At 39.5% G+C, this 16,625-nt stretch overlaps 1 protein-coding gene across 4 annotated transcripts in view; it reads right to left on the bottom strand.

Annotated features, from left to right (window-relative positions):
* F8 (coagulation factor VIII) overlaps positions 1-16,625 on the bottom strand; it is a 142,168-nt gene that overhangs the window by 59,041 nt on the left and 66,502 nt on the right. For all 4 annotated transcript variants that reach the window (NM_001145508.1, XM_005227639.5, XM_024987720.2 and 1 more), the window contains 3 exon segments: positions 3,169-3,378; positions 10,107-10,251; positions 14,415-14,629. In NM_001145508.1, coding sequence (NP_001138980.1) covers positions 3,169-3,378; positions 10,107-10,251; positions 14,415-14,629 — 570 coding nt within the window.

Below are 16,625 nucleotides of genomic sequence, written 5' to 3'. Positions count from 1 at the left end.
TGCAGTTGCCCCCTGCTTCTCCAGGAGACTCTCCAAAATCAGTAGGTGAGTCTGACCCAGCCTCCTATTCCTGCTTTTGCCCTGGACCATGTGAGAGTGAAGTCTCTATTTCCCCCAGATCTATGAGACTGTCAATTGTATGCATTACTGGCCTTCAAAGCCAAATGCTCTGGGGGCTTGTCTTTCTGGTCCAGGATCCCTGGACATGGGAGTCTGATATGGGGCTAGATGTCTTACTTCTTTTGAGAAAGCCTCTGCACCTGTAATTCTTCTCCTATTTGTGAAATGCCCACCCAGGGATATAAGACTGGACAATATCATGATGTCTGCCCTACCATCTTATTGCAGTTCCTTCTTTATAGCTTTAGTTGTAGAAGATCTGCTCTGGTAGGTGCAAGTCTTTTCCATTGATGGCCGTTCTGAAAATAGTGATTGTGATTGTGGTGTGCCTGTGAGAGGAGGTGAGCTCAGGGTCTTTCTACTCTGCCATTTACTCATGAATGGACACTTAGGTTCTTTCCAGGTCTTGGTTATTATGAAGAGTGCAGTGATAAACATGGGAGTGCAGGTATCTCTTCAGGATCCTGATTTCATTTCCTTTGTATATATATCCAGAAGTGGGATCGCTGGATCAGATGGTAGTTCTCTTTTTAACTTTCAGAGGAATCTCCACACAGTTCTTCATAATGGCTACACCAATGTACATTCTCACCAACAGTGCACGAGGATGCTTTCTCTACATCCTTGCCAACATCCTTATCATCCTCTGACTTTTTGATAACAGTCATTTTGACAGGTATGAACTGATATCTTACTGTGGTTTTGATTTGCATTGCCTGATGATTAGTGATGTTGAGAACATATTCATATACCTGTTCATCACTTCTTTATCTCTTTTTGAAAAATGTAATGGTATTCCATAAGTCCTGCAGGCTTTTTTCATTCCTTTTTTTCTCCTCTTGACTCAATAATGCCAAAAGATTTATCTTGGAGTTTGCAGATTCTTTCTTCAGCTTAATCAAGTATGTTTTTAAAGCTCTCTGATGCCTTTTTTCATTCACTGTATTCTTTAGCTCCAGGATTTCTGGGTTCTTTCTTTCTTTTTCAATGTGTGATTCAGCAGCTCCAGTTCCAGAGAGGGTACAACAGCATAGACCACATGCAGCTCGGTCAGCTGAGGTCAGTGTCAGCAAAGATTATGGAGGGTCCTTAGTTGTCAAAGCTGTGAGTGTCCATGATGGTGGTGAGGGTTGTTGACCTCCTAGGTGGTGAAGGCTGCTGGGGTTCTTTTGTTCTGCTTTTCACCCACAGACTGAGGCCCTAGCTGAGGGGATTCTTGGTGCTGGGTCTGGCATGTGAGAACACAGGCCTGGGTAACAGTGCTGGTTTCTGGGGCAGAGACGTGCATGCATTTGTGATGATTCCACTGTTTGGAGTGCGGGTGCCTAGTGTGACAATGGAATTCACTGTGCCTGTGTTTGGAGCCTGAGCACACCTGCTGTGGTGGTGCCAGTGTCAAAGGTGCAAATGGGCCATTAGCCAAAAGTAAACCATATGCTGGGCGCATGGCAAGTATCACCACATTTAAAAGAACTGTAATCATACAGAGTCTGTTACATGACCACAGTGAAGTTAAAATAAGAAATCAGTAACATAGAACAGGGGCTTTATTTAGCTTGAGCTTTATAATCAAGATAGAAAATTTCCCCTCAAGACACACAAAGCAGAGTTTCAATTTGTCTTTAGAATTTAACTCATCACCAAAGTAGTTTACAAGCTTCTGAAAATATTGATATTTTAAATAGCATTTTCTGCCTACACACACACACACACACACACACACACACATACACACTTTCTTTGGTTTAGACAATTACAATCATAATATGTATACTGTTTTATAACATTTTTGCATGTTTTAAATTTATTCATTCATTGAAAAAATGTGTATTAAGCATCTACTATAGGCCAGGCACTATAAACATTGGGGATTCAATGACAAACAAGATGACAAGGTCTCTGAGACCTTGCAACTTAGATGTAAAGCAGATAATGAAGATATAAACATGAAGAAACAAGATACTTTCAGAGGTATTACTGGAGTTCTGTCAGGGTCTTCTTCACTCACTTCCCACAAAAATACATTACTGAAGTATAAGATGAGTTTCTGGATATGAAGGTGAATCTATGGTTTTATATGATAAGATTGGTTTTGATTCCCTAGAAATTTCCCCATGAGAATTTATCTCCAGAAAAGTCATAAGTGTAAGAGAATAACTGCAATCTGTTAGGTTTAGACAGGGTCAGTGTTCCTCCTGATCACCAGACTGCTGCTGCTAAGTCGCTTCAGTCGTGTCCGACTCTATGCGACCCCATGGACTGCAGCCCACCAGGCTCCTCCATCCATGGGGTTTTCCAGGCAAGAGTACTGGAGTGGGGTGCCATTGCCTTCTCCAGATCACCAGACTGGGTGCACTCAAAAGCTTTGCCTTTGAGTCATTCTGGAAGGAGGCAGATGAGAAGTTGACAGCCACGTTCGTCTTGAAGGCTTCACAGTGGTTTGATGGTATGTGCTCATGCAAGAAGAGATTATTATGCACTTCCCAACAAAACCAATGTTCACAAGGCACACAGAAACATATTTAGCCAGACCCTGTGTGTTAATTGCAGGTATAAATGTATATTCACCACTACAGTCTAATAAACACACTTAAAAGGTTGGCCTACAGCAAGTAAAGGCACTTTTTTAAAGCAAAGACTTTTAACTTAAACATTTGCTGTGGTGCGTATGTGCATGTTCAGTCATGGCCAACTCTTTGCAACCCTATAGACTGTAGTCCACCAGGTTCCTCTGTCCATGGGATTCTTCAGGCAAGGATACTGGAGTGCGTTTCCATGCCTTCCTCCAGAGGATCTTCCCAACCCAGGGATCAAACCTGCATCTCTTGTATCTCCTGCACTGTGGGTATATTCTGTCCCCACTGAGCCACCTGTGAAGCTCATTTGATATGGTCCTGTCATTAAAATGCCTTGCAATTACTAAAATCACCTGAACCATTTAGCATGTGATGAGCTAGTAGGCAGATGTGAGCTAGTGGGCAAAAAACCATGTGAATGGCCAGTGAAGCAAACACTGCTGTTAGTAAAAGAATAATATAAATAACTAACCTGGATTTTCCATTGACATGAAGACAGTTTCTCCTGAAAAGGGGAATAGGGTGAGTGTATCTTCATAGACCATTTTGTGTTTGAAGGTATATCCAGAGAAGAAGACAGAGAGGAAGTCAATTTGGGCTCCAACACTTAGAATGTACCAGTATGCCACCTCATGCAAACAAACCGACAGCTGCAAGCTATCAAAAACATAGCCATTGATGCCTGCAAAAGAAATGGAGAATAGAAGATTTTAGCAGTATCTGGATTTATTATTTTTTGTCATGATATGATTATAAATGATTATAAGTTATGCTCCATATCTTATTTTCAAAAAGAGATAACATTATACCTTCCAAAAAAGCAACCTGTAATGCTTGATCAGCTAGGTTTCAGTCTCAAAGTGAGGAGAGTTGTAGACCATGGTAATGATGCATTTAGGTGCTATATGGTGGGTGGCAGGTTAATGAGGAGGAGGGCATTTGCATGGTCTCAGTGTATCTCCCTACACACTGAATATTAGATGCAAAGAGAAAAATAATAACTATACAGAGGGGGAAAAAAAAAAACAAGAAAATCTTTGATCTGGTGATTAAAATAATTATCTGCTAATGTTCCAAATTCAAGGAAACACATTTCAAAGAATCAGGACAACTAGATCCAGGACTACAGCCTGAACTTGGAAGAGGAAATGCTACAAAGAACAGCATTAATTGATACAACTGGAATATTGGCTGTCAATTAGATAAACGTATTATATTATGTATTAGATAATGAATCAATGCTACATTTTCTGAATTTCATAACTCCACTTTGATTATGTAAGAGAATATATTCATTCATAGGAAATACACAATAGAGTATTAAAAGATAAAGGGATATGATGTCTACAGTCTATTCTCATGTTGAAAGTAAGTTATAAAATATGTATATAGAAGAAAGAGAATGATAAAGAAAACATAGCAAAATCTTAAAAATGAGTGAATCTGGATAAAGTGTATATGGGAGTTCTCTATTATTCTTGCAGTATTTCTGTAAGTTTGAAATTATTTCTGAATGAAAAGTAAATAAAAGTAAAATAGATTTCAACTTATTAAGAGAATTGTTTCTGAAAGCCTCTTCCATATATGTCTATCCAATCAATAGATATTTGTCTACTCTGCAAGGTGGTGGCCCACAAATCCAGACACTAGCTTAGTGCAACTGAGAATCAAAGTTTCTTCTCTTCAAAGTGATAAAAGGTATTTTAAAGCTACTGTAATTATAAGCATGGTCTTAATGCAGGTATGGTCCCTGGTGGCTCCAATGGCAAAGAATCTGCCTGTGACGCAGGAGATCTGGGTTCCATCCCTGGGTTGGGAAGATCCCCTAGAGAAGGGAATGGCTATCCGCTCCAGTATTCTTGCCTGGAAAATCCCATGGACAGAGGAGCCTGGCAGGCCATAGTCCATGGAGTCGCACAGAGTTGCAGGTATAGATGATTATAACAATCAGAACATAGAGTCCAGAAACAGATACAGATATAAATGGAAATTTAATATATTATAAAGGGAGCATCCCAAAACAGTAGCAGAAAGAATGAACTATTTGGTAAATGCTAATGGAAAAGATGGCTGTTCATATGGAACCACAAAAAACCCTGAATAGCCAAGTGAAAGTGAAGTCGCTCAGTCGTGTCCGACTCTTTGCGACCCCATGGACGGTAGCCTACCAGGCTCCACGATCTGTACAGATCCTGCACATTTTGTTAGATTTTGGCCTAAGTATTTCATTTTTTGAGGCATTATAAATGGTATTATTATTTTTTAATATAAATTTATTTACTTTAATTAGAGGATAATTACTTTACAATATTGTATTGGTTTTGACAAACACTGACATGAATCTGCCACGGGTGTACATGTGTTCCCCATCCTGAACCCACTTCCCACCTTCCTCCCCATACCATCCCTCTGGGTCATCCCAGTGCACCAGCCCAAAGCATACTGTATCATACATCGAACCTGGACTGGCGATTCGTTTCATATATGATAATATACATGTTTCAATGCCATTCTCCCAAATCATCCCACGCTCACCCTCTCCCACAGAGTCCAAAAGACTGTTCTATACATCTGTGTCTCTTTTGCTGTCTCGCATACAGGGTTATCGTTACCATCTTTCTAAATTCCATATATATGCATTAGTATACTGTATTGGTGTTTTTCTTTCTGGCTTACTTCACTCTGTATAATAGGCTCCACTTTCATCCACCTCATTAGAACTGATTCAAATGTATTCTTTTTAATGGCTGAGTAATACTCCATTGTGTATATGTGCCACAGCTTTCTTATCCATTCGTCTGCTGATGGACATCTAGGTTGCTTCCATGTCCTGGCTATTATAAACAGTGCTGCAGCGAACATTGAGGTACAAGTGTCTCTTTCAATTCTGGTTTCCTTGGTGTGTATGCCCAGCAGTGGGATTGCTGGGTCCTATGGCAGTTCTATGTCCAGTTTTTTAAGGAATCTCCACACTGTTCTCCACAGTGGCTGTACTAGTTTGCATTCCCACCAACAGTGTAAGAGGGTTCCCTTTTCTCCACACCCTCTCCAGCATTTCTTGCTTGTAGACTTTTGGACAGCAGCCATTCTGACTGGCATGAAATGGTACCTCATTGTGGTTTTGATGTGCATTTCTCTGATAATAAGTGATGTTGAGCATCTTTACATGTGTTTGTTAGTCATCTGTATGTCTTCTTTGGAGAAATGTCTGTTTAGTTCTTTGGCCCATTTTTTGATTGGGTCATTTATTTTTCTGGAATTGAGCTGCAGGAGTTGCTTGTGTATTTTTGAGATTAGTTGTTTGTCAGTTGCTTCATTTGCTATTATTGTCTCCCATTCTGAAGGCTGTCTTTTCACCTTGCTTATAGTTTCCTTTGTTGTGCAGAAGCTTTTAATTTTAATTAGGTCCCATTTGTTTATTTTTGCTTTTATTTCCAATATTCTGAGAGGTGGGTCATAAGAAGATCCTGCTGTGATTTATGTCGGAGAGTGTTTTGCCTATGTTCTCCTCTAGGAGTTTTATGGTTTCTGGTCTTATGTTTAGATCTTTAATCCATTTTGAGTTTATTTTTGTGTATGGTGTTAGAAAATGTTCTAGTTTCATTCTTTTCCAAGTGGTTGACCAGTTTTCCCAGCACCACTTGTTAAAGAGATTGTCTTTTCTCCACTGTATATTCTTGCGTCCTTTGTCAAAGATAAGGTGTCCATAGGTGCATGGATTTATCCCTGGGCTTTCTATTTTGTTCCATTGATCTATATTTCTGTCTTTGTGCCAGTACCATACTGTCTTGATGACTGTGGCTTTGTAGTAGAGCCTGAAGTCAGGCAGGTTGATTCCTCCAGTTCCATTCTTCTGTCTCAGGATTGCTTTGGCTATTCGAGGTTTTTTGTATTTCCATACAAATTGTGAAATTATTTGTTCTAGCTCTGTGAAAAATACCGTTGGTAGCTTGATAGGGATTGCATTGCATCTATAGATTGCTTTGAGTAGTATACTCATTTTCACTATATTGATTCTTCTGATCCATGAACACGGTATATTTCTCCATCTATTAGTGTCCTCTTTGATTTCTTTCACCACTATTTTATAGTTTTCTATATATAGGTCTTTAGTTTCTTTAGGTAGATATATTCCTAAGTATTTTATTCTTTTTGTTGCAATGGTGAATGAAATTGTTTCCTTAATTTCTCTCTCTATTTTCTCATTATTAGTGTATAGGAATGCAAGGGATTTCTGTGTGTTGATTTTATATCCTGCAACTTTACTATATTCATTGATTAGCTCTAGTACTTTTCTGGTGGAGTCTTTAGTGTTTTCTATGTAGAGGATCATGTCATCTGCAAACAGTGAGAGTTTTACTTCTTCTTTTCCAATCTGGATTCCTTTTATTTCTTTTTTCTGCTCTAATTGCTGTGGCCAAAACTTCCAAAACTATGTTGAATAGTAGCAATGAGAGTGGGCATCCTTGTCTTGTTCCTGACTTTAGGGGAAATGCTTTCAATTTTTCACCATTGAGGATAATCTTTGCTGTGGGTTTGTCATATATAGCTTTTATTATGTTGAGATATGTTCCTTCTATTCCTTCTTTCTGGAGGGTTTTTATCATACATGGATGTTGAATTTTGTCAAAGGCTTTCTCTGCATCTATTGAGATAATCATATGGTTTTAATCTTTCAATTTGTTAATGTGGTGTATTACATTGATTGATTTGCGGATATTGAAGAATCCTTGCATCCCTGGGATAAAGCCCATTCGGTCATGATGTATGATCTTTTTAATATGTTGTTGGGTTCTGTTTGCTAGAATTTTGTTACGGATTTTTGCATCTATGTTCATCAGTGATATTGGCCTGTAGTTTTCTTGTTTTGTGGGATCTTTGTCAGGTTTTGGTATTAGGGTGATGGTGGCCTCATAGAATGAGTTTGGAAGTTTACCTTCCTCTGCAATTTTCTGGAAGAGTTTGAGTAGGATAGGTGTTAGCTCTTCTCTAAATTTTTGGTAGAATTCAGCTGTGAAGCCGTCTGGTCCTGCGGTTTTGTTTGCTGGAAGATTTCTGATTACAGTTTCAATTACCATGCTTGTGATGGGTCTGTTACGATTTTCTATTTCTTCCTGGTTCAGTTTTGGAAAGTTTTACTTTTCTAAGAATTTTTCCATTTCTTCCAAGTTGTCCATTATATTGGCATATCATTGCTGATTGTATTTTTGTAATTTAAGTTTCCACTACTAGGCTATTGTTATATAGAAATTTATATGCCAGCTTTGTATTCTGCAATTAGACTAAACTCAGTTCTAGGGACTTTTTTGTGGATATCTGGAGATTTTCAATGTAGATAATCATGTCATATTCAGTTTTATTCCTTTACTTCCAATCTGCATGCTTTTAAATCTTTCTAATTTCTTTCCCCAATTTACCTCCTGCCGACTACATTTCAGGGTTTTCAGACAGCTGCTCAATGCATGCTATTAAGGAAAAATCCAGTAGAATAGACAGAGTGATTCCATTTTAATCAGAACCAGAACTTCAGAAGGCACACATATTTAATTTAAATGGCTTCAATCAGATCGGTTTCAAAAAGACTGTTGTAGTTATGCACTAGCATTGTATGATAGTATTCTTTTTTTCACAAGCCCACTAGTAATAGGGCTTCCCTGGTGGCTCAAATGGTAAAGAATCTGCCAGCAATGTAGGAGACCCAGGTTCAATCCCTGGGTCAGGAAGATCCCCTGGAGAAGGGAATGACAACCCACTCCAGTTTTCTTGCCTGGAGAACCCCATGGACGGAGGAGCCTGGCAGGCTACAGTCCATAGGGTCACAAAGAGTCAGACATGACTGAGTGACTAACAACAACCACTAGTAATAATTGTATTATAATTTTTCCAGTCTGATAGGTATAAAGTGTTATCACGATGGTATTCTATTTTCCATTTCTCTATAGTGAGATTGGAATTTTTTTCATATTTTTGACCATTCTGACTTGTGTGAATGTATAAACACATACACATATGTGCTCCCACCCAAATGCTTATGGTGAAGTTCTAATCCCTAGTACCTCTGAATGGGTCTGCATTGAGAGATAACATCTTTAGACAGGTAATTCTTTAAAATGAGATCATTAAGTTTCTTCGGAGTCCCCCTCCTTGGCTGGTAAATGGTCTTTCCTCTCTGTGTGCACATGTCTCTCTACAACTTTCCTTATAAGAAGAAACCAATCTTGTTGACTCCTTGATCTTAGACTTTGAGTCTCTAGAACTCTGAGAAAATAAATATCGTCTGTTGAATCCCCAGTTTGTGGGATTTTGTTATGGCAAGCCTAGCAGACTAATACAACATATATGTGTTTATATATGATTATACATTCATGGAAAAATATGTTTAAACATGGGGCTATGGTTTTTCCAGTGGTCATGTATGGATGTGAGAGTTGGACTGTGAAGAAAGCTGAGCACCGAAGAATTGATGCTTTTGAACTGTGATGTTGGAGAAGACTCCTGAGAGTCCCTTGGACTGCAAGGAGATCCAACCAGTCCATTCTAAAGGAGTTCAGCCCTGGGTGTTCTTTGGAGGGAATGATGCTGAGGCTGAAACTCCAGTACTTTGGCCACCTCATGCGAAGAGTTGACTCATCGGAAAAGACTCTGATGCTGGGAGGGATTGGGGGCAGGAGGAAAAGGGGATGACAGAGGATGAGATGGCTGGATGGCATCACCGACTCGATGGACGTGAGTTTGAGTGAACTCTGGGAGTCGGTGATGGACAGGGAGGCCTGGCATGCTGCAATTCATGGGGTTGCAAAGAGTCGGACATGACTGAGCAACTGAACTGAACTGAACTGGGCTACCTGAACACAAAATAGTTAGTGAAAAGGTATATGATGGAAGGAGGTGAGCAGATAAAAGGGAAGAGGAAGCCAAAAAATATATAAAAGATCATGTTTTACACTTAAAATATATATAATAAAGCTGAAAAAAGATGTTGCATTTTTTTCATGTACAATGTCTTGACTAATTTGACTGTTAAACTGTTACAGCTGGCAACTGTTTTACCAGCTATATGTATATATAAAATTGCATATTCCTTTTCTATTTCATGTGTAATTTACTGATTGAGTATATTTCATATTAAGGTGTATGTATGCTTGGGTAAATGAAAATTGTGTCTCTTATTTAATTTATCCTTTAAAATAAACTTCTCTAGATACTTGATGCCTGCTAAAAGAAAATATATATGCATTATGTGATCATATTTATGCATTTATATAAAATTGCACATGCTCATATATAATAATTTTAAGGAAATATGATTCTTGTGGGGCTTATAAAGTAATGCATTAACTGCACATCTCTTTGGCAGTTTCAACTTCCCTTTATCCATTACCCTTTGGACTCAAATGCTGAATCACTTACTATGCATGACATTGGAGACTTGGAACTCTGGATCCTGGGGCTGTACTCCATTGGGGAGGAAGCGCTGAATATTCTCTGTGAGGTACCAACTTTTATTCTCATCAAATACAGAAAACAGGATGACATTTCTCTTGTCTGACATCATCTGTTAATTAAATGCATTGAAAGAAAGAAATGTTACTATTACTATCAGGTAGAAATTAGCAGCCTGTGATGGAAGTGATGGCATGCATATGATATATCCATAATCCTCGGGATCAATGCCATTTTCCCCCAAGGGTCACTATTATGGCATGTCCCAGGGCCTAGGAGTGGGAGTGGATGCTATGAGCATTGAATGTACATTTAAAGCAAATGTGTCCTCAGGGCAAGAGGTGACTGGACCCATTAAACTTGGTTTCTTCTGGACCCGAGGTCATATGCTGGCTGATATTTTTCATGGAGTCTGTAGTCTCATTCTCTCCATGTTCAGATTAGAGGATTTTCACTCTTTAAAGACCCAAGTGATTATTCAAGGTCTTTCTTAAACAGTTTAGTCAAATCAAGTAAGATAATGTCTTCCTAAACCTTCATCTAGCAAATGTCATTCCACAAGGCTAACTATAAAAAATTAAAAGTAGAAAACATAAATTTAAATAACAAAGTTAAGATGAACCATAAATGTTTACTAACACTAATACTTTTTAGTTTTATGTTTACAAAGTTTAAAGTTTTTTTTTTTTTTTTTTTTTTGAGAGGAGCTGTTTGTATCTGAACCAAAGTTACAAGCTGTCACTTGCTAATTAAATCTGTTAAGATTTAATGTATAAACTTCACTAACGTGTTCAAAAGCAGGGACATTACTTTGCCAACAAAGATTCATCTAGTCAAGGCTATGGTTTTTCCTGTGGTCATGTATGGATGTGAGAGTTGGACTGTGAAGAAAGCTAAGTGCCGAAGAATTGATGCTTTTGAACTGTGGTGTTTGAGAAGACTCTTGAGAGTCCCTTGGACTACAAGGAGATCTAACCAGTCCATCCTAAAGGAGATCAGCCCTGGGATTTCTTTGGAAGGAATGATGCTAAAGCTGAAACTCCAGTACTTTGGCCACCTCATGCGAAGAGTTGACTCATTGGAAAAGACTCTGATGCTGGGAAGGATTGGGGGCAGGAGGAGAAGGGGACGACAGAGGATGAGATGGCTGGATGGCATCACTGCTTCGATGGACGTGTTTGAGTGAACTCCAGGAGTTGGTGATGGACAGGGAGGCCTGGCATGCTGTGATTCATGGGGTCGCAAAGAGTCGGACACGACTGAGTGACTGATCTGATCTGATCTGAACATGTATAAATTTCATTTTGTATACCCTTTACTACAGAAATGAAAATGCTGAGGGGCAAAGATAGGAAAATATAGGTATGTTTCTGTCCTCTTCCAAAAACTGATGGGAAAACTATAATTAGGAAAAATTAGTCAGGAAAGGTACTTGTCCAAATGTATGCCGCTCTGGGTTTGTGTGCCAAATGTTTTATCTGTATTAAAGTTCATGAAATGTTTTCAGACTAGTCAGTCAGTTCAGTTGCTCAGTCGTGTCCAACTCTTTGCAACCCCATGGACTGCAGCACGTCAGGCTTCCCTGTCCATCACCAACTCCCAGAGTTCACTCAAACTCATGTCCATAGAGTCAGTGATGCCATCCAACCATCTCATCCTCTGTCATCCTCTTCTCCTCCTGCCTTCAAACTTTCCCAGCATCAGGGTCTTTTCAAATGAGTCAGTTCTTTGCTTCAGGTTGCCAGAGTATTTGAGTTTCAGTTTCAGCCTCAGTCTTTCCAATGAATACTCAGGACTAATTTCCATTAGGATGGACTGGTTGGATCTCCTTGCAGTCTAAGGGACTCTCAAGAGTCTTCTTCAATACCACAGTTCAAAAGCATCAATTCTCTGGTGCTCAGCTTTCTTTATGGTTCAGCTCTCACATCCATACATGACTACTGGAATAACCATAGCTTTGACTAGACAGGCCTTTGTCAGCAAAGTAATGTCTCTGCTTTTTAATATGCTGTCTAGGTTGGTCATAGCCTTTCTTCCAAGGAGCAAGCGTCTTTTAATTTCATGGCTGCAGTCATCATCTGCTGTGATTTTGGAGCCCAAGAAAATAAAGTCTGTCACTGTTTCTACTTTTTCCCCATCTATTTGCCATGAAGTGATACGACTCGATGCCAAGATCTTAGTTTTTTGAATGTTGAGTTTTCAGCCAGCTTTTTCACTCTCCTCTTTCACCTTCATCAAGAGGCTCTTTAGTTCTTCTTCCCTTTCTGTCATTAGGGTGGTATCATTTGCATATCTGACGTTATTGATATTTCTCCTGGCAATTTTGATTCCATCTCATGCTTCATCCACCCCAGTGTTTCTCATGATGTACTCTGCATATAAGTTAAATGAGCAGGGTGACAATATACAGCCTTGACATAGTCCTTTCTCAATTTGGAGCCAGTCTATTGTTCCATGTCTGGTTCTAACTGTTGCTTCTTGACCTGCATACAGATTTCTCAGGAGAGAGGTAAGATGATCTGGTATTCCCATCTCTTGAAGAGTTTTCCACAGTTTATTGTGATGCACACAGTCAAAGGCTTTGGCATAGTCAATAAAAAAGAAGTAGATGTTTTTCTGGGATTCTCTTGCTTTTTCTATTATCCAATGGCTGTTGGCAATTTGATCTCTGGTTCCTCTGTCTTTTATAAATCCAGCTTGAGCATCTGGAAGTTCTCAGTTCACATACTTTTGAAGCCTTGCTTGGAGAATTTTGAGCATTACTTTGATAGTGTGTGAGATGAGTGCAATTGTGCAGTAGTTTGAACATTCTTTGGCATTGCCTGTCTTTGGGATTGGAATGAAGACTGACCTTTTCAGACTAGAAGGAATCCTATATATCATAAATAACCAAATAGACATACAGTCAAGCCTCAGCAATATGGCAATGAATTATTTTGAAGAATTAAGCTTGTTAAAAGATGCTTGCTACTTGGAAGAAAAGTTATGACCAACCTAGACAGCATATTAAAAAGCAGAGACATTACTTTGCCAACAAAAGTCCATCTAGTCAAAGCTATGGTTCTTCCAGTAGTCATGTATGGATGTGAGAGCTGGACCATAAAGAAAGCTGAGGGCCAGAGAATTGATGCTTTTGAACTGTGGTGTTGGAGAAGACTCTTGAAAGTCCCTTGGACTGCAAGGAGATCCAAACAGTCCATCCTAAAGGAAATCAGTCCTGAATATTTATTGGAGGGACTGATGCTGAAGCTGAAACTCCAAAACTTTGGCCACCTGATGTGAAGAACTGACTCATTTGAAAAGACCCTGATGCTGGGAAAGATTGAAGGTGAGAGGAGAAGGGGACGACAGAGGATGAGATGGTTGGATGGCATCACCGACTCGATGGACGTGAGTTTGAGTAAGCTCCAGGAGTTGTTGATGGACAGGAGGCCTGGCATGCTGCAATCCATGGGGTCACAAAGAGTCAGACATGACTGAGCGACTGAACTGAACTGAAGCTTATTAAATTCAGAGTATTTAAGTTTATTTTTCAAAAACAGCAGAAGTGGTCCAAATTCTAAGCATATTCTGAAATATTTTATACATTTCCTCAATTTTACTCAGGCTTCCCTGATAGCTCAGTTGGTAAAGAATCTGCCTGCAATGTATGAGACCTGGGTTCGATCCCTGGGTTGGGAAGATCCCCTGGAGAAGGGAAAGGCTACTTACTTCAGTATTCTGTCCTGGAGAATTCCATGAAATCCATGTGGTCACAAACAGTTGGACATGACTGAGTGCCTTCCACTTCACTTCAGTTTTATTCAACAAATATTTGTTGAACTACTAAATGCCATGCACTATGCTAGGTGTGTTCATTTAGAGGTGTTTTGAGTCAATCACAATGAGATATCCAGGGGAGACATCTAGGTAGTCATACAGATTTGCAGGTAATCTAAAAGTAATCTAAAAGTAGGTGGTAACTGATCATGTAAAAATGGGCAAGATCACTTTGAGAGAGAAATTTTAGGCTAAGAATGAGTGTTATAGAAATAATCTAGGGCCCAGGCTGTCCTGTCCATCCAGCAGGCAAGTTTATTACACCAAAGTCAATAAAAGCTATCATAAATCCAGCTCACTTCTTTTACTGCTCAATATTGCAGACTCCTATATTTTCTGTAGGCTTTAGGCTGACATCCACTGAGAGCAGAATATAGGAGATATTATTTGGAAATGCATAAGCCTCTTCATTCCATTTCAGCTTCAGACTCAGCACTTGGAAAAAGATGAACTCACCTGGTTTCCTCTTTGATCTACAGATTCTTTGTAGCAGATGAGGAGGGGGCCAATGAGTCCTGAAGCTAGATCTTTCTCTAAGTTAATGAAACTCGAGTAATATCGGGTCAGACACCGAGGATCTGATTTAGTTGGCCCATCTTCTACAGTCACTGTCCATTTATACTTGAACACTTCTCCTGGCAGAATTGGCATGTCTTTCAAATGTTTCACACCTACCCACACCCAACCCCAAAATAGCTTGATTAGAAGTATAACAAGGCATATATTGGTGATTATGTCATTATTGCAATGGCTCTACCAATTTATACATACATATGAAGTTTCCCAGTAAGTGAAAACTGAATTTGCCACCTCTTATAAGTTTAAGATTCATGCAACTTTTTATAATAAAAATAGGTACAGGAGATTTCTGCTAGCATGTTAGTTTGAGTTGAAATGGGCAGGTCTCCCCACTCTGACAAATACAAATAAATAATAGATGATATTTTGAAAGATTTTAAATGTATAACTGAAAATGCATCAAGAAGGAAAAAAAAAAAACTCAAGTGCCAAAAAAAGAAAGACACATCAAAGCCAGACTGGCCTGAATTGATGCCACAGGACTGGGCAATGAAGTTTTAACTTACATGTGGTATCAAGACTTGTGGCATCTGGTGTCTGTGAGGAATGGAAGCAGTAATTGAAATATGCTGTTGGGCTACTGTCAACAAAGGTCCGTCTAGTCAAGGCTATGGTTTTTCCAGTGGTCATATATGTATGTGAGAGTTGGACTATAAAGAAGGCTGAGCACAGAAGAATTGATGCTTTTGAACTGTGGTGTTGGAGAAGACTCTTGAGAGTACCTTGGACTGCAAGGAGATCCAACCAGTCCATCCTAAAGGAGATCAGTCCTGAATGTTCATTGGAAGGACTGATGCTGAAGCTGAAACTCCAGTACTTTGGCTACCTGATGTGAAGAGTTGACTCATTGGAAAAGACTCTGATTCTGGGAGGGATTGGGGGCAGGAGAAGGGGATGACAGAGGATGAGATGGACACTGACTTGATGCACATGAGTCTGAGTGAACTCCAGGAGTTGGTGATGGACAGGGAGGCCTGGCGTGCTGCGATTCATGGGGTCACAAAGAGTCAGACACGACTGAATGACTGACCTGAACTATTGGGCTAATGGGTCCTCAGAACAAGGACTGCCTGATTTTCATAATCAAAACTCACTTTTGAATATGCTTAATACCTGAGTATCTAGTCTATAACCATTCCCTACGCATACATAATAGGGAGTGAGGGTAGGTGTGTAATAGAGGAAAGGGAAAATAGATTGTTTCTTAATATATCCTGCTGTGTGAGTACTTTGTCTACAGTTTGGTCACCAATGCTTTTTGTGTGCCAGGTGCCCGAATGATGGTCTTCTCTTACGGGAGGCATATCCTTTTCTTGGAGTGACCATCAGGACCCCAGCACTGGGCACTTCCATGCCATGAGAGAGGACTATTTCAGCTATTCTTTTGTATCCCTCCTCTCCCCAACCAGCTCTGGTTACACCCAGTGATATATCCAAAAGCCTATTATTTTTGGCTTCCCTCACACTGCCTTCTCAGACAAGGTATCTTCAAAAAGAGACCAAGCCAGCTACTTGCAGCCATATCTACTTACAGAAAAAAAAAAACAAAAACACATGCATCCTTGGGAGGTCAAACAGGAAGAGCAAGCTGCCTCACTCTTACCCTCTCTTCTGCAGAGTTCTCCACATAAAAAGCAAGTTACTAGGAACTGGATTTGCGGATGCCCCCAAATTTCAGGGTACACATTCAATATCTACCCAGAATTCTGTTTCTGTGCCCTTCTCCCATAAAGGAATGCAAATCAATTTTTCATTTGAATTTTGACCAGCAACCATGAGGATTAGAAAACAGAGGATTAAAAGTTATTTATATCCATCCTAGCTATCCATCATATTATACTGAAGGACTCATAGAGTTTATCTCCTATATACTAAATGCACTCAGAAGTATATTGAAGATATACTTCCAGAAAAACAAATGAAATAACAATAACAATCCAGAAATGTACAAGATAAGAGAGGTAATGGCACTAGCCTGTAAGTCCAAGTAAAGAAATCCAGAGATGGCAGCTTTGTAGCAGGCCTAGCAAGCATATCATCCATATTAGAACAGTAAGCTGGAGAACAACAAGAACATCTTTAGAAGAA

The sequence above is a fragment of the Bos taurus genome, chromosome X (assembly GCF_002263795.3).
Source record: "Bos taurus isolate L1 Dominette 01449 registration number 42190680 breed Hereford chromosome X, ARS-UCD2.0, whole genome shotgun sequence".
Taxonomy (NCBI): domain Eukaryota; kingdom Metazoa; phylum Chordata; class Mammalia; order Artiodactyla; family Bovidae; genus Bos; species Bos taurus.
This window is presented reverse-complemented; position numbering and strand designations above follow the sequence as displayed.